This window comes from Xyrauchen texanus, chromosome 34 (genome assembly GCF_025860055.1).
Source record: "Xyrauchen texanus isolate HMW12.3.18 chromosome 34, RBS_HiC_50CHRs, whole genome shotgun sequence".
In the NCBI taxonomy this organism is placed as follows: domain Eukaryota; kingdom Metazoa; phylum Chordata; class Actinopteri; order Cypriniformes; family Catostomidae; genus Xyrauchen; species Xyrauchen texanus.
Window position 1 is genome coordinate 22,579,676 of NC_068309.1, and position 27,644 is coordinate 22,607,319.

Consider the following 27,644-nt stretch of genomic DNA (forward strand, 5'->3'; position numbering starts at 1 on the left):
TTAGGGAGACTATTCCATAGTTAAGGAGCCAATTAGGAAAATGTTACATTTTTGTACATTTTGATATTCTAGGAACTATTAACAGGCCAGAACTTTGCGATCGTAATGAACGTGATGGAATAAAGCTTATCAGAAGGTCACTTAAGTAGTACTGCAGAGCTTCAAATCTTTGAAATTAGTTAACAGACTTTTAAAATTAATAAGAAATGTAATAGGCAGCCAATGTAACGATGATAAAATGGGGAAATATGGTAAAATTTCTTGATTCTAGTCAGCACCCTGGGAGCTGCATTTTGAACAAATTGAAGTTTATTTATTGAACTTGCTGGACATCCTCCCAGTAATGCACTACAATAATCTAGTCTTGAGGTCATGAACAGAAAAACAGAGAGCTTATGTCGTACCTTAGCAATATTTGTGAGATGGAAGAAAGCTGATCTACAAGGACAGATTGGAATAAAATATAACACATCAATTCTTTGCTGTTGAAAATGATGTAACAGTAAATCCATCGAGAGTCAAATTATATTTTAGAAGCTTATTTTTAGAGGTTTTTGGTCCAATAATTAGTTTTTTCAGAATTGAGTTAAAGGAAATTTCCAGCCATCCAATCTTTGATATCATTGATACACATTGATGTCAGTATAAGTCCAGTGTAACAAAAAAATAGTGAGAGTACCTTTAGGTGTTAACCCAAGGAACTCTGTAGTTTTTATCAAGTAATGAGTAAATGAGTTCTTATATATCCACTTTTTGAAATAGATGAGGCCACAACAGAGGAATTGTGTGGGATTAAAGATTCTGACGCAACAAATGGACGCCGTGCATTTCCCTGGTTGGCACAGATTGATGTTACTGTAAGCATAACTTTTTTATCATATATTATACATTCATACTATATTCATACTAGTGTTCTCATTTAGTTATGTTAAACTCTGAAAGGTTACCATTATTTCCAAAGGGTGCAATTTTTTTGTTGTCTTAAAGGTGCTGTAAGCGATTTTAGCTATTCTACTTCCACGCGACTGAGCCGTTGTAATTTGCCACGCCCCCTCTTTCCAAAACCCTGAACTCCAAAGACTCCAAAATCCTTTATAGGCCTTTATTACACTTCCTCATTCGCAGAACAGAAGCTTTGCTTAGTAGCATAAATCTTCCGTTGCAGTCTGTTTCAATGACAGTGCCCACAACGTGGAATTATTATGGACTATTTTATGTACAATTTATCTCAAATACTTAATCTAAACAGACCTACCTCACCAAACAATCATTACTCAGGGATGTTGAAGTAAAGCAAAATGGTGTCATGTTGTTTAATTATTTTAATCAGGATGTACGTATATGAGCAGGGAACACTTTGCAGAGTGTAAGTAAATTTTTTTATTAGATGAATGCAAGAATATATAAAAACAAGAGTAGGCTACCTTTACACATTTAAGAACATTAGAACTAGACTATGCCACAACAAAACGTGTATTCAGAGTAAAGATTATATTTGCGATGATGATCACATTGCTTTCATGTACTCCATGTTTGACATAAGATCCATTTAAAAATGTTAAAATAAAGAAACATTTCCATCCCAGAGTCCGTTACAGAAAATTCCTGGTTTAATCGTTGTAAATGTGGAGTTATACCCTCTTGGTTTGAGTGTGATGATTGGGGAAGCGTCCACTTGTGAGTTGCAACCAAATTCAATGTAAATAAAACATAAAGATGAAAATGTTCCAGTGACTATATTACATTTACAAACGGGAGATGAGCATGTTGCAATAGTGAAAACAATGACATTAAAACACTTAACCGCTGTCTCTTCGGACCTGAGTTGAGCACAATAATCCTCTGGGAGTCAGCTGAACATCGCTCACAGCTCCTCATGAATTGGGAAAACTCTGCGCTGATAATCGCCTTGCTCAGATACTATTACACATTAAAGTGGTAAATAACACACAATGAAGTGCTGTGCAGGGGTGGAAATAGTACTGAAAAATAATACTCAAGTAAAAGAACTGTTACTTCTTAAAAAATTTAGTTTGAGTAGAGTAAATGTACCTGTCCTAAAAACTACTCAAGTAAGAGTAAAAGAGTGGCTCATTTAAAAGTACTCATGAGTAGTGGGCACACATAATGTAATTTACATTCTGTTTTATGGCTGTTTGCCAGAAAGAATATAAAATCTAGGTATTTTATAACTGTTTGTGATTGTCAACTTTTAAAATAGATCACTTATCTATGATACTGTAAACACTACATGAATCTGATTAAAAAATAAATGAAAGGGCGTCATGATTACAGAAATTTAAAAATGAAAAAGTTATTTTCATTATCATAATGCATGAAAAACAATTACATTAAAATTGGGGTCTAAATTTCCCTTAATGCAGACTGAGAGAGTTATCGTTGTGCATAAAACATTTTCAAAACAATGCAAGGAATGTAAAAAAACACAAAAAAAGCAGGGTCACTTGGCGCATCATGCCCCCCACAGTAGAGGCGGTAGAGCAGTTGTTTGGTACAGGGGCTACATCGGGCTTTAAAGGAATAATTCAAACAAAATTAAAATTCTCTCATTATTTAGTCACCCTTATGTCATCCCAGATGTTTATGACTTTCTTTCATCAGCAGGACACAAATTAAGAATTTTAGAAGAATATTTCAGCTCTGCAGGTCCATACAATGCAAGTAAATTACTGCCAAAATTTTGACGCTCCAAAAATCACATAAATCAGCATAAAAGTAGTCTAATCCATGTGACTCCAGTGGTTTAATCCATGTCTTCAGATGTGATATGATAGATGTGGTGAGAAACAGATCAATATTTAATCAATTTTTACTATAAAATTCTCCTCCCTGCTCAGACTTTCCACTTTAACTTTCACTTTCTTCTTCTTGTGTTTTTGGTGATTCACATTCTTCATGCATATTGCCATCTACTGGGTAAGGAGAAGAATTTCTAGAAAGAATTTACTCAAATATTGATGTTTCACACCCACACCTATCATATCACTTCTGAAGTCATGGATTTAACCAATGGAGTCACATGAATTTCTTTTGTGCTGCCTTTATGTGCTTTTTGGAGCATCGCAATTTTGGCATCCATTCACTTTTCTATCAGGCATTAGAAAAAACTTGATAAAGTACTACTTTCCTGGTAATTTATTATACAAAAGTGCTACTTTTTGGAGCCGGATGTGACGACACACGAACTGTAATAAAGGCCTATTAAGACAGACGTTGTGCAGAAACGGTTGTTAAAAAAAAGCAGCAAAATAGCTCCCTCAGCTGACAACTGTTATTGACAACATGGCTTGAAATGGCAGTAAGTCTCAATAATTTGCTGCACCTACAACGTATGAGAACATGCAATATGACTGACGATCGAAAAGCGTCATTGTCTGCGGTCCACGACACATTTTTGTTTGTTGTTTACAGAGTCTATAACTGTCACAGAGACCGGTGAGATATCTTACAACACTTATTTCAGCAATATCTCTCAGGAAAGAGGAACATTTTACATACCTTTCCATGAAAAAATAGCTACAGGGCTCCAGAGATTACAAAATAAAATGAATAAAATAGAGGTTAAAAATAAAATGTCATCTTTCTTCTCTGCTCTTTATGTAGCGTGCCACAAAAGGTTCAAAATGCATGGGGTCTTTAGTCACCTCCAGATACATCTTGACAGCGGCTCACTGCTTCAGACATGAAGACAGACCTCAGAGCATATTAGTTAAACTGCAAAAAGGCCAGGGTAATATTAAGCTCTCAACTGCTACTTCTATTTTTTTAGCTGATAAATTCAAGAAAATCTTGCATATGCTCAGTAGAACTATTCTTTTTAATCACATTTACTTTGTCTCCCTCAGGTGTAAAAGTAAAACAATACATAACTCATCCTGACTATAACATCACAGCAAAACAGCACATCAAAATACAGGAATATTACGAATTTGATGTAGCTCTTATAGAGTTGGAAGAAGCTGTAATCATAAGTGTTAATCTTAGGTGAGGAGCACAGCTCATCGACGTGTGATTTTACCTTAATAAGAGTATGCTAAAATATGCTAAATTAATGACAGAATCTTCTGTGTATCTGTACAGGCCAATCTGCATTCCCTGCACCAAGTCAACAAATGGAGCACTAAAACTTTCAGACAGTGAAGGGACATGCAAAAAACATGGTGAGGTACCAACCCTTCTTTGTGTTACAAATACCATGACTTTTAGACATGCTTCTTATCTATTTGGAGCAAATCAAAACATTTAAAAAATTACATTACTGATTACAATTGAAATTGTGTAGTTTTTAATCAGTACCCAGCAATGAGTGTATGTACCTAATATGCCAACAACCCTGCCAGCTTATACAGTTTTCTCAATGTATTTGTTACAGAGGAAAAGATTCTAATAGGAGATAGTCTGGAAGCTTATTTCACATCAGGAATGGTTGACTATGAAGATGTTATATTAAAAAATATCAAAATCAAGCTAAAAGGAAAGGTAATGATGTCGTTTATTTTTGAATATGACATGTAAGGATTACAACAGAGCTTTTATTCTTTTGAGCTTAAAGTGTCATGAAACAGTCTCTGTCCTGCACAAATATCTTCTAGCACTCTACTTCTATTTCATTACTTCTTGACATTGTGTGCTAATTACTTAAGATGGCCCATAAGTGGTCCATTTGGCATGGTCTGTGGCTGAGACTGGCAATGCTGTGACTACTAGTGTAAGTACCAGACAGGGGCAAACTGGCCATCGGGAGAACCAGGACTTTTCCCGAAGGGTCGGCCATGAAACGGCGCAGAATGTACCGCGATAAATTGAAATGGGCCGCCGCATTATGCATAATGGGCCACAAAACGGTGCCGCAATATGCCAAAGGGGGCAGCGATATGCAGAAAAGGACAGCGAACAGATTTCCCTCTCCTCCTACAATATTTTGGGCATCCTTATTAAATGGGACACATTTCTTTTATATGCATGTAAAATGTGGTTCAGGATATGGATGTAGTCTCTGTTAAATTATACAGATTTAAGTATTATTAATCATTTTCATTCTGACACACAAATCAAGGCTAGTATTAACAGTGATTGTATTGGCGCACACTTCACTTCTACCGGTCGACATTGTAATGATTGTCAATAGAGCAGGATCTAAGTGCAGCTTATTTTACTGTAATAAGAAAATGAGTCCAGATACAAAACTTGGAAAACACAGGAACAAAACAACAACAAAAACAAAACACGGGAACAGAACAAACGTCACATCCACGAAGGGTAAAAGGAACAACAACTGACAAATTCTGAGCAAACACAAGGACCTTTTATACACTGGGGTAAACAGCTGAAAACAATCAGGGCAGGAACCAGGAACAGAGACACAAGAAGGTAAACACAAAATTTCAAACTAAAAGTCACTAAACTACTAGCAACCTCTGGTGGCCACTAAGGCAAAAGTCTCAGGTATTACAGACAATGATTTTGAAAAATGTTATTAATTTATTGAAACCCGAATAAATTCACCCAAAAATATTTCTAAATTCAAAATACTTCACAACGAAGTGGTCAAAAAAATTATACCAAATCCAAAAATGTTACTCTCTCCTTCTTCCACCAGACACCTTTGCAGTGTCTTAAACATAACAATAAAAATAACAATAAAAAACACAGTATGAACACATGTGAATGTGCTTTCTCTTTAGCGGGATTCTTGTGTTGAAGATGCAAAAAAAGCGCCAGGAATTGGGGAATCAACAAATGCAAAGGATATAATTACAGACAATTTTCTGTGCAGCGGCGGTATTGATACAACAACAGATTATATTGCTTGCAAAGGTATGTTTGATTTTTTGCAATCAAAATGCCCCCGCTTATATTTGGTTCAAATCTACTACCTTTGGTTTTATTATTACAATGTAATAAAATGTTATCAGCAAAATGTCTGACCTTTTAATTATGTAATCATTAATCATTGTAATCATTAATTATCTGAATATGATTATGAATATGAAGCAATTATAATGTTCCTTGTGTCTGCATGCCATTTTGTAACAGGTGACTCTGGTGGGGCCACTTATGTGGATAAAGAAGGTCGAATTATTCAGGTGAGATTTCAACCCATTTCTCCATTTGTCGTTTATTTTTATGAAAACGGCATTGACTGTGACTGTGACTGTAATGTTGTCTCATCCAGTGTCAAGTGTGTAGATTTGGCTTAAACATTTGGAGGGTTGCATCACGAAGCATTTACCCATGTTTCCATTGATCATGGTATAATTAATGGGGGGTTGTACTTGCTTGTTTTGATTATTAGGTAGGGTGCCCCCTACTTTGAGAGAAGAAAACTACTTTGAGAGAAGATGAGTAAAAGTAGACATTTAAAAAATATCTGAATATCCTTTGATAGATTGGTATTGTGAGCTGGGGAACAAAGGACAAGTGCACAGACACCCAGAACCCACTTTCTGATGCAGATTCCAGAGATTACCATACAAATCTATTCAGTCCACAAATACGCTCGTTCCTTAAAAAGTACCTTGAATATGACACAATAGGAAACCCTCTTAAATTCTTGTAAATATATAATAGCATGCTAAGTGTGAAACTGAGTTCTGTTTGAATGAACAGCTTGCTTACTTTTCACATGATCATATTAAGACATTTTTCAGTAAAAGTTCTGGTCTTGTTTATGTTATAAATTGTGCTATTAAATTCAGTTAATTATAAACAAAGTTGTTTGTGTGTTCATTTCAATTAATGGTGCAGTGTGTAATGTGGATTGCACATAATGCAGTCAAAAGCTTAAACCAAAGTTATACTCTACTGTACGTAACCTATCAAATTTATCAGACATACAGATGGTATATGGCTAAAGAGCAAATTCAAGGTAGTGAGAGATTATCAGACTAAAAGTCTAGTTCATCCTTTAAGAAATTCCTTGATAGGGTGGTTAAGAGCAGATAGCAGATATTAACAGGGAACAATTTAAATGAGATGTTTCAACATTAACTTTCACTTCAGTAATGAACTTTCCAAATATACTTTAAATGCAACACAGGCATATGAAGATTAAAATCTAATATCATCTTCCATTGTTCCCTTGCAACAGCTATTGCAAACATATGATGATATTGGAATTTTTGTTTGGAAGATAGAATTAACAAAACATATTCTAATTTAAAGGGCTGCAATTTAGTTACTATAGTTACTGAGAAATAGCAGGTGACGATTTGCCCCCTGTGAAAACTAGCTCTGCTATCCCCTGCCATGCATATTTCACAAATTTAGGCTCTTCATTCACAGAAACAGAAAACAATTCTGTTAACAGTGTTCGTATAAGGTGCTTGAAGTACTTGAATTTGGCTTTTTCAAATTTAAGTTCTGGAAAACCCTTGAAAATTGCAGTTTTTACAAAGAGGTACTTAAAAAGTTCTCGAATTACAGAAAACTGTAAAATACGTTGCTTAAATAATTAAATGAATGAAATGTATTTATTTATTTATTTTCGAAAAAACACGAAAACAGACTACTAGACCACTGCTAAAGAAGGCAGCGCATAAACGGCAGTCACGTGACACCTGTTACTTTTGGCAGCGCTTTTCAGAACGGGCCAATCACAATCAAGTATTACTGGAGGATTTAAAAATATATATATATTTATAGATACTGATGTGGCGTATTTAACAAGTATGAATTCTTGCAAAAAATCCGTTTTATTTACAATTTACTCTCCAGAGTGAAAAAAATTATACGAGATGTAAAACGATCTGAGATTTGAATGCAGATCAATGGGGGATTCAGTTTTGTCAGCCGTCTAGCGCCTCCTTGTGTAAAGAAAGCTTTGTGTCGCACAAAATAGGTTATTTCTGATAACATTTGGGTTAATAACAAAATATGTTGACAAACATGTCCCTTGACTTTTTTAGTCATGTATAAGCTTTCAAATAGCGAAAACAACAACAAAAACTATTTTTTTTAAAATAATATAATAACCTAACATTTAATGATATGAAATGGCTTGACTCTGTTTTGCTAATTATTTAGAAAATATATTTGAAATTGTTAATTGAAACCTAATTGAAATCCTTCTTCCCTTCAGCTGGTACACCACTTCTATGACATGTAAAGTTATTTGTGTATTTATTTTGAACTTATTTTTAATAAAGTCATTAGTGCAAGGCCAAACAAGTGTGCAAAAAATCTAAACAAAATTATTATTAATAAATTAAAAATAATGTTTGTCCCTTGATTTCATGGCATTGGTGTTATCAATGTTAAAAACTTTTTTTCGTCTTTAAAAAAAAAAAAATTAATACAAAAAGTAGTGTAAATCATTTTTAAGGGTTTAAGTTCAGAGTCTGCTTAAATATGCATTTAGGGATTTCTCCCAGCATGTTAAAAGGTTATTAATTCACATTTTATCTAATATTTTCACACAAAAATATTTTAACCATTAAACCATCAAGATGTGGTGTTGTAACTCATTTAACACTCATTACTTAGTGTTACCTTTGATCGTGAAACAAAATTACATAATAAAAGAAAAAACAACAGCCAAGTTGTCATTTATGAATAAAAATTTATGTCAACATGTTACAAAATGTTTACCCTCAGCGTTTATAAGCAAAAACAGAATTAAATGGAAAATGTCAATATTTTGTAAGTTGTAAAGTCAAATTTTTTTGAGAATGAACCATTTGCAATTTTGGTCAGTTCCTCACATAAATCTGTTGTGTAACTTTGGAAAACATGAAACACAGCACATGAGTCATATGGACTGTATACGGACCCAGTTATTCACTTTTGTTGGAAAGTGAAGTGTGTTTTAAGGCAGCACACTACAATTGCACATCAATTTCATCATAAATGACCTAAGAATTGTTACTGTGAGAAAATATAATTAAAGATGCTCATTTAGATATGTTTTACTATAATACATGTTTTTTTTAATAAAAATAAATTAAATGTGGTTAAAATATATAATTTTTTTTAAATAAAATAAAATAATTTGTTTTAATGACATCTTGAGCACAGTCCTTGAAAACAAATAAGAATGTGCTTGAAAAGTCCTTGAAAATCCATGAATTTAACTTTGAAGCATCTGTACGAACACTTTGTTGTCACATCACAATCTTGTAAATAAATATCATACCAAATCCAAACATTTTACTCTGTCCAACTTCTTCCACTGGCCCCTTTTGCAGTGATTTCAAAATAACAATACAAATTTTATCATAAATATAATTTTAAATATAAACATTATGATAGTAATTGGAAAAAAACAAGCCATGACCTTTAGATAGTAGGCTATAACACAATCTCATTTTTATTTTTTCTCCCTCAAAAAGTCTACAACAGTGATTGTCAGGGACATAATGACGTAATTAAATTTGAATGTTCCACTATATTTTAATAGTTTGGACATGAACTTTATTCCTGTCTGCTGGTGAAATATCCAAACTACAAATGCAGTTACAGAATTTGGACTTTGCTTTGAGAGTTAAGACATGGTATTGAAACGTCTTAGCACAACAACCAAATTCTAAGGAAAATTCCAAACTGCGTTTTGCGATACTTCATTTACATACAATACACCCACAATTTGCATGCCTACACTAACAGTAGCGCAAACAGTCCCAACCAGTTATTATGAAATCAGTGAAAACAGAAGGGTTATTTATTTATTTATTTTGGAGCAAACAATTTATTACAATTTAAACTTGAAACCATTTATTTTATTGAAATATGTGTAAAAAAGTCTCCCTTTTGAAAATTATATAAATAGAAAAAATAAGAAAGCTAACAGAATTATAATAAACTGAATTATAAGCATGATAAAAAAATAGCATGTAACTATAACATGTTATATAACTAAAGCATGTTAGTTTACATGTTAGCATAGCATGTTAAATTAACTACTAAATGAAAAATAACATCAGCTGTGTGTGCTTTTAAAGTAATGTCCTATGATTATTAACAGTTAATAGGCCTATATACTGTAGGTGCGTGACAGCGAGGCTAGACAGCTCCTGTCTGTAACTTTAACTCAGTGCTTATCAACTGGTTTTGCTTCAGGACAGATTTTACATTGGACATCAAGTATCGACCTGCCATAGATTAAACATAACCTGTATTTAATGTATCCTGGGTTGCATTTCCTTTTATGTTGCATAGTTTTGTTCATGGTTTTCCTGTACAAGGACATGCATCAAGTGACATTATTTTTGTTGATGTCAAAATTTACAGGAAGTTGTCTCTCCCCCTTTTAAAAATTGAAGAGCATATTTACTTATATGAGCCCATTATTATCCCATTTGTTATCTAATATTACATATTTATACACATATTACACAGAAGGAAAGGCTCCTCAGTACCATGGTTAGGTCAGTGTGCTAGTCTTAAATAATAGTAATAATAATAATAAATTACAGTATTTATGAAAAATAAATATTAGCTGAAACTCATCTTGAAACTTTAACTACAACTGCCACTGTTGATATAAAATGAGGTCTAGTTACTTTTACTCATGTAAAATCTTTTTTTGGCGCATAGCATAGTGTTGCTCTTTTCCTCCTCAGTGCTGTTTGGCATGTCAGGGCTGCTGTTGAAAGGTAGAAAACTAGAAAACTCTCACTAGAATTGAAACTGGTCACAGTTTTGATGTCTGCGCTCCGCAATATCGAGGGAAGCCCAGTTGTTGAACGCACGCGCCAGAGAGAAGGGCAGCTCATTAGCGTGAGCTTGTTACACTCGTGAAAGTGCAGATGAAAAGTCTTCAACTGTTTGCGAGATTATCATTAAATCTGCCTCGGCAGTCCTAAATAGTCGATCACTTGTGCGGCCGCCGAAATATCTTCAATGGGAGAACCATGGCATTGCTCTTTCCCTGCTGTCAGCGACCCAGTCCAAATAAACCAGTTGAGAAACACTGCTTTAATTCGCACAAACACACACACACACACACACACAATCATGTCAGACCCCCTCGCCTCACTTCTCTATGACATTTTCTCTGCTGCATGTTTGTGTGTGTGTGACGCAAGTTGACGATGTGAGATTCTCGGTCTGGTTGCATTTTTTCAATACCGTAGATAAGCAAATGTACATGGTATGATAACATTCAATTTTCAAACCGTGGTATACCGTGAAACCGGTATACCGCTGCAACCCTAGTCAGGTTGAGACAGTAGCTTGTTATGCTGGGTGTGGAAGCAGGACAGGACAGACAGAGGTGCGGATCCAAATGCGGTATTTTATTAAGAATAAACAAATAAGAAACAAAAGGTAAACACAAAGAAAAGTCCACGAGGGGAAAACTGGAAACTGATACACAACGAGACAGAAATAAACACGATGAAACAAACTCAACAAACTCTGAACTCGGGTAGGGAACACGGACCAGGCTAGACGACATGCAAGAAACGAAACATTACCAAACAACGACCGACAGAGAGTAAACAAAGAACCAAGGTTTAAATACACAGACAAAGTGGAGACTGAACGAGACACAGGTGAAAACAATGATGAGTGCAGGCAGTGGGGGAGGCCGGGAATGTGGGAAATGTAGTTTAACACACGGACAGTGAGACTCAGGGCGGACAACAGGGAAAACGTGACATGGAGCGGGATCGGTGACGGGTGAAAAGGAAAACACAGAGCGGACAACAAGGAAACGTGAAATCAAAGTGATAGTGAAACAGAGAACAGAGGGCAGACAACACAGGAACGTAACATAGCTATTCCTCGAAGAATTGTAGTTGATTTTTAGTTTTTCTAGGTACTTTCTTACCTGAAATCTCTACTCAGCATTTACCTGCTGTCTCTTCACTCTGCTCTTTTTCTTCTCTATGTTCTTTACCTAATGAATATATGAAAATAGCAGAAAATTCTCCAGATTTAGTAGCACATTAAAAACATTTTTTTTTATTTCCTTAACCATTAAATGCATATCACATTATGCCCTATCTACCTCATCCATATTTTTTTTGTTGGAGTTATTCACCTTTAGTATTTCTCAACCTTTCCATTATGAGCAATGCAACATGCCAAAATTACAAAATTCCTTGTGGAGCTTATTAAACAAAACTGTTATCAACTAACTCATTCATGTTAATTGAATTAAACAAGGCAAAATTAAATATTTCACCCAGTGTTTAGTCAGAGATATTCACACAGTAAAAGTGGTTAAATTATGAATGTTTTTTTTTTTTTTTTTACAATGGATACCTGGTATTTTTAGTGGTGCTTGCCAAAGGCAAGGCATCACTATTGTTATTCGCCATACTTATTATTATTATTATAATCCTGAGTGAGGCGTCAAATTATGCAGCCTATTGAGGAGAGGTGTGCTATGACTTTTATAAGCGATCGGGGGTACGGTATTTGCCCCAGGGGCAAAAAAGCGGCCGAAAAAATCCCATAGACTTAACATTGCGACAAACTTTGACGAGTCAGAGCTCCGAGCGAGAATTTCGCAGAAACGTGTCATTTGCCACATTTGAAGAGGCTGGCAGGCTCTGTAAGAGCATACCTCAATATGGGGTAAAAGTTGCACCCCTGGGGGGCAGAAGCTGCCCAAAGTTGCTCCATTGACTTACAATGGTGTAGGACGGCCCATGAAATGAAATTGCATAGGGATTTTGTATTGAACATAGCTCTTGATCACAGTGTCATAGAGACAAGGGGGCGGGCTCATTTTACTCAGATGACCAATCAGTCTCTCAGGATCATTGTGAAGCTATCAAGCCACGCCCTAGCAACCATTTAGAGCACCTTAGCAACAACTCCCATAGACTTCTAATGAAAAAGTTCAAAGGGATATCTCCGGATAGAAGTGTCATAGAAACACAAGGGTGGTCTCGTTTGACTCTGGGCAGCAAACAGCCAATCACGAATCACCTCAACACTTCCTAGCCCCTCCCTAGAAACCATTGTCGAGCACCTTAGCAACCAAAATCCATAGAGGGATATCTTCCGTTCTGAATGTCACAGAGGCATGGGAGTTGGTTTATATCATTCATACTGACAAGCAGCCTTTGGAGATTCATGATTGGCAGCTACCAAGCCACTCCCTAGCAACTAAACAGAGTACCCTAGCAACCGTTTATCAATAACTATATCTCTGCACCAGAAAATCATAGAGACTTCTAGGTTGATTTATTTCAATCAGGATGGCAAGGACACTTGATAAGTATCACTATGGTAACTGCCTAGCAACCAGATGGGGTACCCTAGCAACCAGGCAACAAATCACATATCTCTGCACCAGAAAATCGTAAAGACTTCTGGGTTGATTCATTTCAATCCGGATGGCAAAGAGACTTGATAAATATCACTATGGTAACTGCCTAGCAACCAGATGGGGTTACCCTAGCAACCGAGTAGCAAATCAAATATCTCTGCATCAGAAAAACGTAGCAACTTCTGGGTTTGTTTATTTCAATCAGGATGGCAAGGACACTTGATAAGTATCACTATGGTAACTGTCTAGCAACCACATGGGGTTACCCTAGCAACCGAGTAACAAATCACATATCTCTGCACCAGAAAATCGAAGAGACTTCTGGGTTGATTTATTTCAATCAGGATGGCAAGGAGACTTGATAAGTATCACTATGGTAACTGCCTAGAAACCAGATGGGGGTACCCTAGCAACCGGGTAACAAATCACATGTCTCTGCACCAGAAAATGGTAGAGACTTCTGGGTTGATTCATTTCAATCCGGATGGCAAGGAGACTTGATAAGTATCACTATGGTAACTGCCTAGCAACCAGATGGGGTTACCCTAGCACCCGAGTAACAAATCACATATCTCTGCATCAGAAAAACGTAGAGACTTCTGGGTTGGTTTATTTCAATCAGGATGGCAAGGACACTTGATAAGTATCACTATGGTAACTGCTTAGCAACCACATGGGGTTACCCTAGCAGCCGAGTAACAAATCACATATCTCTGCACCAGAAAATTGAAGAGACTTCTGAGTTGATTTATTTCAATCAGGATGGCAAGGAGACTTGATAATTATCACTATAGTAACTGCCTAGCAACCAGATGGGGTACCCTAGCAACCGGGTAACAAATCACATATCTCTGCACCAGAAAATCGTAGAGACTTCTGGGTTGATTTATTTCAATCAGGATGGCAAGGAGACTTGATAAGTATCACTATGGTAACTTCCTAGCAACCAGATGGGGTTACCCTAGCAACCGAGTAACAAATCACATATCTCTGCATCAGAAAAACATAGAGAATTCTGGGTTGGTTTATTTCAATCAGGATGGCAAGGACACTTGATTAGAATCACTATGGTAACTGCCTAGCAACAAGGAGGGGTTACCCTAGCAACCAAGTAACAAATCAAATATCTCTGGATCAGAACATCGTAGACACTTCCGGGTTGACTGATTTTACTCAGGATAGCAAGGAGACTTGATAAATATCACTATGGTAACTGCCTAGCAACCAGATGGGGGTACCCTAGCAACCAAGTAAAAAAACACATATCTCAGCAGTTATAAAATTCTATTTGACGAGTTTTGCCACAGCAAGCACCACTCACATTTTCTTCAGGAAATGTACATTCTAGTTTTAATGATATTATTATTATAAGTAAGGAAATTGTAAATTTGGTTACATTATATTTTTCATTCCTTTTATAATTTTCATAATTTTCTAAATACACAACATCCATCCCTCCCGCACTTTGGGCCTCTAGCAGGCGAAGAGAGGTGAAGCTTTTCCTCTTCTAAAATTTTAGCCAAGAGAAGACCGTCTTAGGCCTTTTGCTAGCATCTAAGGTTATGAGAGAGCTGGAATGCTTGAATACATTACTCCAACACAGGGCACAACCAGTTGGGGGAAAGCGTGCTGATGTGAAATGCTTACAAAGTACACTTCAGCAAAAAAAAATGATGACATGTATCAAGCCAAATTTGAAGAGGCAGCAAAGATGTTGACCTCTTTGGAAAATGAGTAAATAGAAATGCCTCCCGTCCGAAAGCCCCCAGAGGCCTCGGTGGTGGAACAGACATGTATTTAGTAAAATCACCATGTGAATACATCAGAGCACAGTTCTTTCAGTTCTTGGACTCGGTAGATACAAAGCTGATGAATTCTTTGTAATCCTGAGTTAAACATGGGTGCTCTCAAGATTGAGGGCCCATGTTTTATTTAAAATACTCATTCAAGTCCTCTGCAGAGAATGCAGAAATCCTAAGACAAATGCCAGAGGAGGTCAAGGGCCTGTTTAAATATGTTGAAGCCCTGGTGAGGTTGCTACTGGTCATCCCTATTGCCTCTGCTGAAGCTGAGAGAAGTTTTAGTTCCCTTTAACAAGTTGTGACACATATTGAACCAAAGAAATACCATACTGTATTTAATCTACAATATCTATCATATATCCTGATGGTATGTGACGAACTGAAGAGCAAATTAAAGGTAGTGACAGACTATCAGCAAAAGACAACATTTAAGAGATTCTGTGATAGAATGACATGTAGTAGATTTAAATTATTTCAACAGGGAACAATAAGAGTGAGCTGTTTCCACAATTTTATTCGCATCACTGGTGAGATTTCTTAAAAGGCTTTACCTGGATATGCAACACAGGCATTTGAAGATGAGAATCTGATCTCATCTTCCCTTGTTCCCTTGTTTACCCAACAGCTATAGCAAACATTTGCTGACATTGGAATTTTTGTTTAGAGGATAGAATTCACAAAAAATATTAATTATTATATTTTGAGGTCTTTGAATTGGTCAGTAAGGTCACTGAGAAACAGCTTTTGTGACAACTTCCCTGTTCTTCCCTATGTCATAAATATAGTCTATCACAAATTTTAGTTCTTCATTCACAGTAACATGAAAAAATCTGCTTGGTTGGTAGAGCCATGTTACAATTGTGGAAGTGTTGTATGATTGCAACAAAATATGTTTCAACATAGCGGTTTTGATGGTACACTTTTTTATAGAAACATCTGTTTAAGCTGCTAGTGGTACTAGAGGGTTTGGAAGCACTTGAAGTTGCTGTACTTTTCTGTAGATTCCCCTTCAGCATATTGCATCGGCATTTTGCGGCCCTCTTCAGCCAGTCGTGGCCCGTTCTGCTTAACGCAGCGGCCTGTTTCAGCTTATCACAGCCCGTTAGGCCCCGTTTCGCAGCCAGCCCACCGGGAAAAGTTCCTATGGTCAAGTCAAGTCAATTTTATTTGTATAGCACCTTTCACACATAATTTCAAAGCAGCTTTAACAGAAGATAAAACTGTAATATCTATAATGAGTCATCATTGTGTAATAAGAAAAAATACGATTGTGAATCGTGTTTAAAAATAAGTAATTGTATAATAATTGTATTCATAACCCCAGTGAGCAAGCTGAAAACTCAGTACGTGTTAAGGGACAATGTTTAAACAAAAATTTTGTATGAACTGTAAGATTAATGATTAATGTCTTTGAGCTTAACTGCAGAAGTTCACATAGATGCAATTGTCCTTGTTAATTGGCTGATGAAGGCTTTTGTTGGCAATTGTTAGTCTATGTATTCCATTTCGAGAGTGTAGTCCATCAATTTATTGAGGTGATGCAGACAGAGATCAGTGAGGTGCATCGCAGTTCAACCTGGCCGGTCATTTCGGTGAGGTTCGGTGTGATCCATCCTAAATCCAAGGTTCAGACAATGGCATATGAAGTATCCCATGTCTTATGGTTGGAGTTGGCATCAGTTCATCCTCTGAAGTCCATCACAATAGACTGAAGTGATGTTTGGCTGGCACCGGCTGCATTTAGTTATCATAATTCAGCGACATGTAGCAGTGGAGTCCAACACGAAGCAAGAATAGTGCTGGATCCAGTCGGTTCTGTTCAGCAGCAAAATTCAGTCTGATCAGTCTGCATCAACTTTATTTATTAAAAGGGCAACGTTTCAGTCTTATGACCGTGAGTCTTGGCTTTTCTCTCTACTAGTACCTGTGTCCAATGTACCTGCCAGCAACTGTTCAAGTGTGAGAGGTTTTTATTTGATGGTCTATATTGACTACATAATACTTCTACTGGTCTAGTCCCTCAATTTGTTACGAAAGCAGGAGAAGGTAGACGAGGGGTGAGGATCTAAGTGCGGGTTTTTATTGACAAAGGTGAAAACAAACAAGACTGGAACAAAGGAAACGTCCACGATGGGAAAAACAAAAACAAAACACGAAAACATCCAAAGAGTACAACATCCACGGTGGGCAAAGGTAACATTGGCAAACTGGGCAAACTGGGCAAACTGGGCAAACTGGGCAAACTGGGCAAACTGGGCAAAACAACTTCCAGACATCCACATTCCACGACCGACTACGAAAGGAGAAACAACAGGGTTTAAATACAGAGGGATAATGAGGACTAAACGACATACAGGTGAGAACAATGACTGAGTGCTGGCAGTGATGAGGGCCGGGAATTATGGGAAGTGTAGTTTATGACAGTTGACAAGTGAAACACGGGGCAGACAACAGGGGATCGTGACACAATTAAAGAGACCCCCCCTCATTTCCTTTCAAGCCCATCAAGGTCTCAAAGCCTCATCATTTCCAGAACCCCATCTGCAACAAAGTCTCTCATCCAACATCGGCCAAAACCAATGTCTGATATCAATGTGATCTCTTGAGATTTTTCATGTATTCTTACATAAAGTGTGGTTTTAGTGAACCTACATTTTCTTACGTTTGCACAGACACCGAAATGTACAATATTTATGTATCTACAACATCTAAAACTTAATAATTTTACATATGAACAACTTTAGAGATGTAAAAATGTTTACATATTACTATTGAAATCATTATTGTATTTGTCACGATCCCTGGTTGTCTGTTCCGCGTGTTCCGTGTCACCGTCACCATGTTCCATTGTTCGCACCTGTTTATCGTTGGTAATCATCCTGCCCTTGTGTGTATATAAACCCTGCCCGTTCCTCCATTACCTGGTCGTTCGTTGAATGTTGTTGATGTTTGCTCCCATGCCTGTGTTCCCGTGTTCCCAGTTCCTGTGTTTTCGTGTTTTGTTTTCATTTTGCCCATCGTGGTAGTTTTGTTTGTTCATGTCTGTTTGTTTCCATTCGTGTCAATAAACCCGCATTTGGATCCTCATCCCTTGTCTGCCTCCGTCCGCATTCATAACAGAACGAACGACCAAACATGGATCCAGCGGTTCTAAAAGTGAGTTGTCAGCAGCTCAGCCTAATGCAGGGAAACCGTCCGGTGGAAGACCACATCCGCGATTTTCTCGTGATTGCGGGTGCCACCAACTTCCCTGACTCCTCCCTGGTTGTGTTTTTCCGGGCGAACCTGAACAGTGCGCTCAAGGAGCGGTTGCCACCGGCAACGCGCGGCTGGACACTCCACGCATTCGTGGAGGAGACTCTGCTGGCCTGCGGTTCCTCGTTCACTGTGGCCGTCGTCGAGGAGGACCCCGTAGCTCCTCCCACAGTGGTAACCCTCCATTCGCCCGTGGTTCGTCCCTTCACGTCTGCCAGCGAGCCAACCTTCATGCCTGCCTTGGTCAAGGAGCCAATGCTGCCAGCTTCGTCCGCCCGGAGGAGGAGGAGAAGAAAGGCTTCCGCTCCCCAGTTCACGCCTGCCCCGGTCAGCGAGCCAGCGCCTACGCCTGCCCCGGTCAGCGAGCCTCGACCGTCCCTGAGCCAGCGCCTGTAGTCTCGACCGTCCCTGAGCCAGCGCCTGTAGCCTCGACCGTCCCGGAGCCAGCGCCTGTAGCCTCGACCGTCCCGGAGCCAGCACCTGTAGCCATGACCGTCCAAGAGCCAGCGCCAGTAGCCATGACCGTCCAAGAGCCACCGCCTCTCGAGCCTCCCAGGGCTCCGCCTCTCAAGTCTCTCGAGCCTCCCAGGGCTCCGCCCCTCAAGTCACTCTAGTCTTCTAGGGCTCCGCCCCTCAAGCCTCTCGAGCCTTACAGGGCTCCGCCCCTCAAGTCACTCGAGTCTTCTAGGGCTCCGCCTCTCAAGTCTCTCGAGCCTTCCAGGGCTCCTCCTCTCGAGCCTCCCAGGGCTCCGCCTCTCAAGTCTCTGGAGTCTTCCAGGGCTCCTCCTCCCGAGTCTTCCAGGGCTCCGCCTCTCAAGTCCCTCGAGCCTTCCAGGGCTCCTCCTCTCGAGCCTCCCAGGGCTCCGCCTCTCAAGTCTCTTGAGCCTCCCAGGGCTCCGCCTCTCGAGCCTTCCAGGGCTCCGCCTCTCGAGCCTCTCGAGCCACCCAGTGCTTCGCCTCTCAAGTCTCTCGAGCCTCCCAGGGCTCCGCCTCTCGAGCCTCTCGAGCCTCCCAGGGCTCCGCCTCTCAAGTCTCTCGAGCCTCCCAGGGCTCCGCCCCTCAAGTCACTCGAGTCTTCTAGGGCTCCGCCCCTCAAGCCTCTCATGCCTTCCAGGGCCCCGCCCCTCAAGCCTCTCGAGCCTGCCAGGGCTCCGCCCCAGAGCCTCTCGAGTCTTCCACGGCCCTTCTCCCCGAGCCTCCTACGGCTCCACCTCCAGAGCCTCCTACGGCTCCGCCTCCCGAGCCTCCTACAGCTCTGCTCCCAGAGACTCCAGAGCCTCCTAGGGCTCCGCCTCCCGAGCCTCCTAGGGCTCCGCCTCCCGAGCCTCCTAGGGCTCCGCCTCCCGAGCCTCCTACGGCCCTGCCTCCCGAGCCTCCTACGGCCCCGCCTCCTGAGCCTCCCACAGCTCCGCCTCCCGAGCCTCCTACGGCTCTTCCCCCAGAGACCCCAGAGCCTACCAGGTCTTCGCCTCTGAAACCTCCTACGGCGCCACCTCCCTCGGCTCCGTCTCCTGAGCCTCCCTCGGCTCCACCTCCAGAGCCTTCCAGGTCTCCGCCTCTAGAGCCTCCTACGGCGCCACCTTCCTCGGCTCCGCTGCCTGAGCCTTCCTCGGCTCCACCTCCTGAGCCTTCCTGGTCTCCGCCTCTAGAGCCTCCTACGGCGCCTCCTCCCACGGCTCCGCCTGCAACGGCTCCGCCTCCCACGGTTCAGCCTCCTGAACCTGTCCCTGTCCTTGGGCCGCCTCCCAGGCCCCCTGAACCTGTCCCTGTCCTGTGGCCAGCTCCCAGGCCACCTGACCCAGTCCCCATCTTGTGCTCCCCTTGGACTGTCTGTCTGCCCCTTGTGCCCCCGTGGACTGCTCGCCTGCCCCTTGTGCCCCCGTGGACTGCTTGCCTGCCCTCTGTGCCCCCTTGGACTGTCTGTCTGCCCCTTGTGCCCCCTTGGACTGCCCGTCTGCCCTCTGTGCCCCCTTCGTCTGCCTATCTGCCCCTTGTCCCCCCTTGGATTGTCTGGTGTCCCCGTGTGCTCTCCGTGGTCTGCCAGTCCCCCCCCTCATTCCTTGGACGATTCTGTTTTGTTTTTTGTATGTTTTGTTTTGGATCGTCTGGAATCCGATCCTTTGAGGGGGGGTTATGTCACGATCCCTGGTTGTCTGTTCCGCGTGTTCCGTGTCACCGTCACCATGTTCAAATGTGTCATTGTTCGCACCTGTTTATCATTGGTAATCATCCTGCCCTTGTGTGTATATAAACCCTGCCTGTTCCTCCATTACCTGGTCGTTCGTTGAATGTTGTTGATGTTCGCTCCCATGCCTGTGTTCCCGTGTTCCCAGTTCCTGTGTTTTCGTGTTTTGTTTTCACTTTGCCCATCGTGGTAGTTTTGTTTGTTCATGTCTGTTTGTTTCCATTCGTGTCAATAAACCCGCATTTGGATCCTCATCCCTTGTCTGCCTCCGTCTGCATTCATAACAGAATTTGTATCAATGAGATTTTGTATTTTTTTATTTAGTCCCCTTTGTTTTCTGCCGCAGAAACATCTCTCTCTGCATCTACTCTGTTCAGTGATTGGCAGAGAGAGGAGCAGCACATTCAGTTAACCGCACTGCAGCTGACATAGATGTGAATGAGCTGCGCATGTGCAAACAATGTTGACCAGGACCAGTCACTAATCTGTATTGTTGGCTCCTTTTTTTTTTTTTATTTAAACAATTTAATTTGACAGTTTAATTTTATTTTAATTCTTCTCATGTGCTTATCTATGTCTTATCACTCACTATCGCATGAGTTTAGTTCATTCCCATTTCTGAACTCCCTGAATTCAGATTGGTACTTTATTCAAACACATAATAATAAACTTTATTAAACTTATACACACAATACATATACATTACACACATATAAAAAAATAGCTAACAGGAAGCTGTGCGCTGTGTGAGAAAAAAATAAGAAAAGACATTGTCGCTTCTAACTTTCTCTCTGAGTGAACGTTTTACATGTAAATACATATAGCTGAAATCACAGCACAGCTGTTGTCTTTAACTTATGTGTATGGTGATTTTGACCATGATGACATTGCGGTTCTAACATCAGAATTTTAACAGTGCAGAGCAGCAGCTTGGAAATGGCTTGGAAGTGACTGCTGGTTAACATGTAGTCTTAATGGGCCACATTTCAGTCACCATTTCATACTTGTTCCATTTTCTGACAACAGAAACAGAAAAAATATGTAAATGAGAACAGCTTTATTGGGTATTCAGCTGTATTAAAATACAGTATGTGAGCACAGAGAGAAGGAGAGAAGCAAACTGACACCTGCTGACACAAGGCAGAATGCAAATACGATGCAATCACATCACGAATATGGTAATTAGCGCATGACATCGAGCAGGCTTTAGCTACTTTCCATTGAAAGTAGTTGGCAACAGTGAATGGGATAAAGGGGAGACTGAGACATCAGAGAGAGAGAGAGAGAGAGAGAGAGAGAGAGAGAGAGAGAGAGAGAGAGAGAGAGACGCATGCGGACGCATTGCATGTGTGTCTTTGTTGGCTTTATGTTGTTTTAAGTTTATGTTTAACAACTTTATGTTGAGTGTTCAGCCAGTTCCTGCCTCCTCCTTGCCCAATCTTTACCTGTTAAAGCTGCATAGAGTGACATGGCTGAAATTTGGGTCATTAACAGCCGGACAGTATCTGTCAAATTAACTCCCGCTTCGTGATGAATCATTCATAATCGATTCGTTAATTTTGAACAAATCTTTATTATGACTCAACAAAAACGAGTAGTCTCAGACTGTGATTCATTCATTTTGTCATGGCCGTGCATGCACAACATTTATAATTTTTGAATTGTGAGCCTATGCAGCTTTTACCTGACAAGTGAACGAAAGACTCATATCCAAAGACCCAGTCAGGAGGTGAACTAATCATTTCTGTTTCTTGTAGAGCCTATGCGGTGGTCACATCATGTGACATCTGAACAAGAGACTTAGGCAGAAGACCCAGTTGAGTGGTGAACTAATAATTTCTGTTTGCTATAATTTATTTTTAGCCGTATTATTATGATTTCCTAATTAGAAATTAGAAAAGTCTACAGAAGTGGAAGTGTTTGGGCAATTTGGCCATTAAAAATTTAACATCCCTAGCATCCCTTCTCCACTCCCTGCTTTTTCAAATGAACAAAATGACTTTAAAGAATTAAAGATTCTTCAAAGTAATTTTGCTGAATGAGATTCAAATATCCCTGTGTGTAAATTAATCCAATATTCCCATCACTACTCTGGCTGATTTCAAAATAAAAAATTGCCGCCTCAACAAGTATTACAGGTTTTACAGTAGTGATTTTAAATTCACTTTAGCTCTCACATGTCTCATGAGCCATTGCAACAAGCCATATTATGTGGATATAATCAATGTGGATCTGAGAACATAGAAGTATAATCTACAAAAAAGTCTTCTTTGATATGTAGTCAGCATAATGTCTAGATATCTGAAGAGTGATTTGAATGCATCTAGCTCTTTCCATATGTGGTTTAGTATGCAACACTTTGCAATGCAAGCCAGCATAGTGTGCATGCAGACTCATGTGTGACTTGTAAACAAAATAAGAGATAGGGGCATGACCACCAGTTCACAAGTCCATTCTCAGACCTTTTTAGCCTTAGCATGCAAATATATTATGTCTCCCCCCACCCTACCCCCCTGCCATTAGCCAATTATACTGTGGGTTTATTGTAAAACACTTATGATTTAAAGGTGATGCTGATCTAGTCTCCATAAGGTCTCATCTTTTGCTTTGGGTAATTACTTTATATTTGATGTAGTATTTAATTGTTTAATTTAATTTGAATATAGATTAAACTAAAATTGCTTCATGGTTAAAGTCATTTTGACTTGCCAACATTCTGAATATGTTTCATTTGATCTACCTCTATTTATTTAAATGTGGAAAGTGCCTCTCCAGCTCAACCATGGTTCCTTTAAAGGTTTCTCCCTCATCAACTTCAATATCTTTTTCATTGTTACATTTTCTTTTAGAAAACTCATGGGAACTCATAAGGCACTATTCTCTAAAACATTTTTAAATATGTGCAAGCCCAAGAAGTAGTACTTCCCCAGCTAAGTCATGTTTTCTCCCAAGGTTTCTTCCTCATTAACTTAAATTTCAAAATATAGAGTTTCCTGACTGTCATCTTTGACTTGCTATTTGTGGGGTTTGTAAGGGACTGTTTTTTTATGAAGCTGCTTTGGAACAGAATGTATTTTTAAAAGCATATAAAATAATGTGAAGTGAAAAATGTTATTAATGTTGCTTTGGGGAAAAGTGTTCTACAAATACATTAAATTCAAATAACTTTGAAACTGCAAAGGGTCTTTATTTGTTTTGGAGTAATATCATAATTGAAGAAGGCATTCTGTTATAAATGTTTCAGTGTTCACCTGTGGGAATCATTTAAAAACCTTTTAGTACATCTCCTGCACTGCATATAATGATGGTACTGTTGAAATATTAAAAGAGAAGTATGGATATTTTGAGGAAAACATGCAATGAAGAATGTTGCAACACTTGACCCGTTTGACCACCAGCAGAACTCGCGTTTTCGGCCAACACCCATTGGCCACAACCTGCTTTTCAGAATGAACATTAAAGAATATTTCTAGATAATGCTTTTGTAATATTCATTATATATATATATATATAGAAAGAAATCGATGATATAACACTAGGTGCGAAGAAATATCAAAAACAGTTTAGAGTAGCAGACCTCTGCATTTGAACAATTTTAAAACACTGCTGGCATAGTGTTTCATCTTACAGATAACAACATAAAACACTACATTACTTTTCACATGAGGATCAGTTAACCCACTTATCATTAATGTCAGCGTATCAAGAACACAGTCATAAAATGTAAAAATCTCAAAGCCATCACAGAAACTTTGATAATGACTTGTTACTTCCTGGTTTCTTATTTCAGAAGATAGATCAACTTCCTCTTTCTTGCTTTGCTGTATAAATATGCCTGTGGCTTTCCTCCGTATTTATTTCATTTATTGTGTGGACCTGAAAAGAACACAATGGCGCATGAATCATGGCTCAATCTATTCATGCTTGCAATACTTTGTTTTCTCATTTCCGGTAGGTCTTCTTGCACTGGCTTTCTTAGAATAAAGTAATGTTTTTTTTTCTTAACTGATTGCTGATTTGAACTAATTGTTTTTTTCAACAAGGGATGCATTAAATTAAATGCCTTAAATTATTAGTGTGTGATGTTATGTTTAATCAAAACATGTATCAATCTAAACATTCAGTAATATTTGGAATCACAGTCCTGTAGTAGATAAATGCAGAATAAGTGACTTTTCTACTGCAATGAAATTCAATTTCCATGTTTACATTTACATATGTGAGTACATCAGTCACAAAATACTTAACATGTCTCAACATAACATGTTTTATGTTGAGTATTCTTTACAGTGTACTCTTGTTTCAACATCTCACTTTCATTTGGCCCTCTCTAATCCTTCTAGGTGCTCAATCCTCCAGTTCATGCCCCAGTGAGAATCTGAGAATAACTGGAGGGACATTTGTTATCTCAAAGACCAGTTCTGATGAGAGTGTTCTAAAATACACTTGTCCAGAAGGCTCTTACCCAACTGTAAAAACACGTCATTGTAAAAGTGGAAAATGGAACCCAGTGCCCACAAGAAGACTGCCAGTGTGCAAGAGTAAGCAATTTTTTAATAAATAGTTGATCAAAAAAATAAAGATCTGTCATAATTGAATCAGCTTCATGTCGTTCCAAACACATTTTATATTATGAAGAACACAAAAGGAGATGTCTCAATGAATACTGCTTTGAAGTTTTAACAACAACCCAAAAATATCATAAAAATTAAACTGTATTCTCTATAGAAGTAGCCTCTAATAGCACTCATGATCTCATATCGCTGGAAAATAACTTGCATTTCGGGTTGGTTCTCATTAAAACCGTGCAATATGGTGTAATTGGGTAATTTTTTTAAAGCTTTAAAACAAGTCCCTATCAACTGCCGTTGTATTGAAAAGACGGACCGGGATATTCTTCTTTTTTCATTGTGTTTACATATTTGGAACGACATGACAGAATTAAAATTTTTGAGTGAATTATTCCTTTAAGATATCAGTGTTATTACATAAACCCTTCTGTTAATGTAAAATTATTATTCATAATAAGGCACAACCACATTTTACAAATTGTATGACTACTCCCTGTGTCTACTTGCATCTTAGAGATTACATGCCCTGATCCTCGTGGTTTTGAAAACGGAGAGATGTATCCTTTTCAACTGAGTTATTATATAAATGACACAGTCAACTACACTTGTCATTCCGGATACACATTCCGTGGCTCGGTGTCCCGTGTTTGTCAGCCTAATGGGAAGTGGAGTGGAGGCACAGCAATCTGTGGTAGAAACTGTATGTGAGAAAAAAATATACATTTCTTAATCTTAAGATTTCTCTCTCTCTCTCTCTCTCTCTCTCTCTGAATCTGAGCAATTGTGAAACTTTTTTTACAGCACTGGAATCGCATAAGCTGTATTCCTCAATTTTAAGTTGCTTTCTAAAGCTCACTGCTTTTCCTGTTGTCATATCTACATATGTCAAGGCGCTATTTGTATTTGGTATTAACCATATCAATATCTTTTGTTGGCGTAAACTAATTTGCCAGGTGAATTAATAATTTTTTAATTGAGTAAAACCAGTTTATTTAGATTTTACCAAGTGAAGCATATTCTTTTAGGTAACCTGACAATATTTTTACATTGCTACAGATATACAGTACAACAAATATAAGTATACCCAGTATATAGAGTGACCAGTATTGTGTACATGTCAGTACACAATACTGACATGCAGTTAAAGTAAAATGATCAACTTAAAAGCATGATACCAGGAATTAAATTTTACAAAATCTATTGACATCTAGATCAGCAATTGCAATAAAATATCTACATCAAATTTGGCATTTTAAATAAAGAAGAAACAATTAATAATTATGTCCCTCACATATGTCTTTTGACATTTACTTCATAAAACCATCAAAGCATGGCAAAACAAATTCAAGAAATGTCTTAATATGTCAGCCCCTTTAGAAGCATAAGCAAAAATTCAGTCACAAATTGGCAAGAGAGAAGTCTGAGATTGAGTCTGAGACTGGCAATATCATGCCAATTATTTGCTGTTCCTCTTTTTCACAGCTGATCACTGTCCTGATCCAGGCACTCCCGCAGGTACTAGAAAGACAGGGAACATATTTAATATTGATGAAAAAGTCACGTACCGCTGTGAAGAAAAATTGGTCCTGATTGGTTCTAAAGAGCGAGTCTGTCGGGAGGATGGTCAGTGGACAGGGACAGAGCCAGAATGTTACGGTAAACCTTCTTCCTTCCTGTTTTGTGACCAATTACACAGGAGGTGCATCTTCTAAGCATGGGCTTTCCTATATTATGTTGACAGTGAAATTTTTGAGAATTAGCTTTGCATGGACTCTAATGATATTGTTGTGTAAATGCAGCTGCTTTCACATATGACACTCCAGAGGAAGCAGCAGATGCTTTCAGCAGTTCTCTAAAGACAAATCTAGGGATTTCTCAACAATATGAAGAAACGCAAACAGGTAGTGTTGTGCAACTCTCAATCTCTTCTTCCTCTGCAAGATTGTGTAAACTTTTTTTGTCATATAGTGGGGAGATTTTGGCAACACTTTGCAGGAAACCTATTTCATGTTTCTTCAGAACAGCACGGAAAGAAAATACAATTGCATAAGGGTGGAAAACTGGATATATACATTGGCCTAGATGTATCTGACAGCATAGACGAAGAAGACTTCGAAAAAGCAAAACGTATCATCATTCAACTCATAAACAAGGTATATCAATTTAGCTTTGGGCACTAGTAAGCCTTTCTCCTATTTTCACCACATTTTCACCACATTGTGTATGTTCATTCTTTGATATTTAAGCCAAATCATATATTTTATGTCCCATTAGTACATTTCCCTTGCATATCACAAGTAAAAATGTATGTGTTTAAACTACTCTTAATCTAATATTATACAGTATATTATATACTTTATTCTTATTATAGTAATGTATGTCATGTAAATGAAACTATACCTGGACCTAAGCAACATAGATTGAACTTGTTCTTTACCAACAGATCAGTTATTATGATGTCTCCCCAAACTATGAGATCATGATTTTTGCCACCGCGGTTAAAAGGATAGTCTCAGTAAGGGACTTCAAGAGGGATCCAGAAAATACCCTATCCGTTGCTCTTGAAAATCTGAAGAATTATAGATATG

The 27,644-nt window shown here is 38.7% G+C and overlaps 1 protein-coding gene across 1 annotated transcript in view; it reads left to right on the plus strand.

Annotated features, from left to right (window-relative positions):
* Nucleotides 1-27,644, plus strand: part of LOC127627937 (complement factor B-like) — a 45,051-nt gene that overhangs the window by 10,898 nt on the left and 6,509 nt on the right. Inside the window, exons 11-16 of the mRNA XM_052104560.1 lie at nt 763-857; nt 3,625-3,751; nt 3,867-4,005; nt 4,102-4,181; nt 4,394-4,500; nt 5,706-5,838. Coding sequence (XP_051960520.1) covers nt 763-857; nt 3,625-3,751; nt 3,867-4,005; nt 4,102-4,181; nt 4,394-4,500; nt 5,706-5,838 — 681 coding nt within the window. The remainder of the gene's footprint in view (nt 1-762; nt 858-3,624; nt 3,752-3,866; nt 4,006-4,101; nt 4,182-4,393; nt 4,501-5,705; nt 5,839-27,644) is intronic.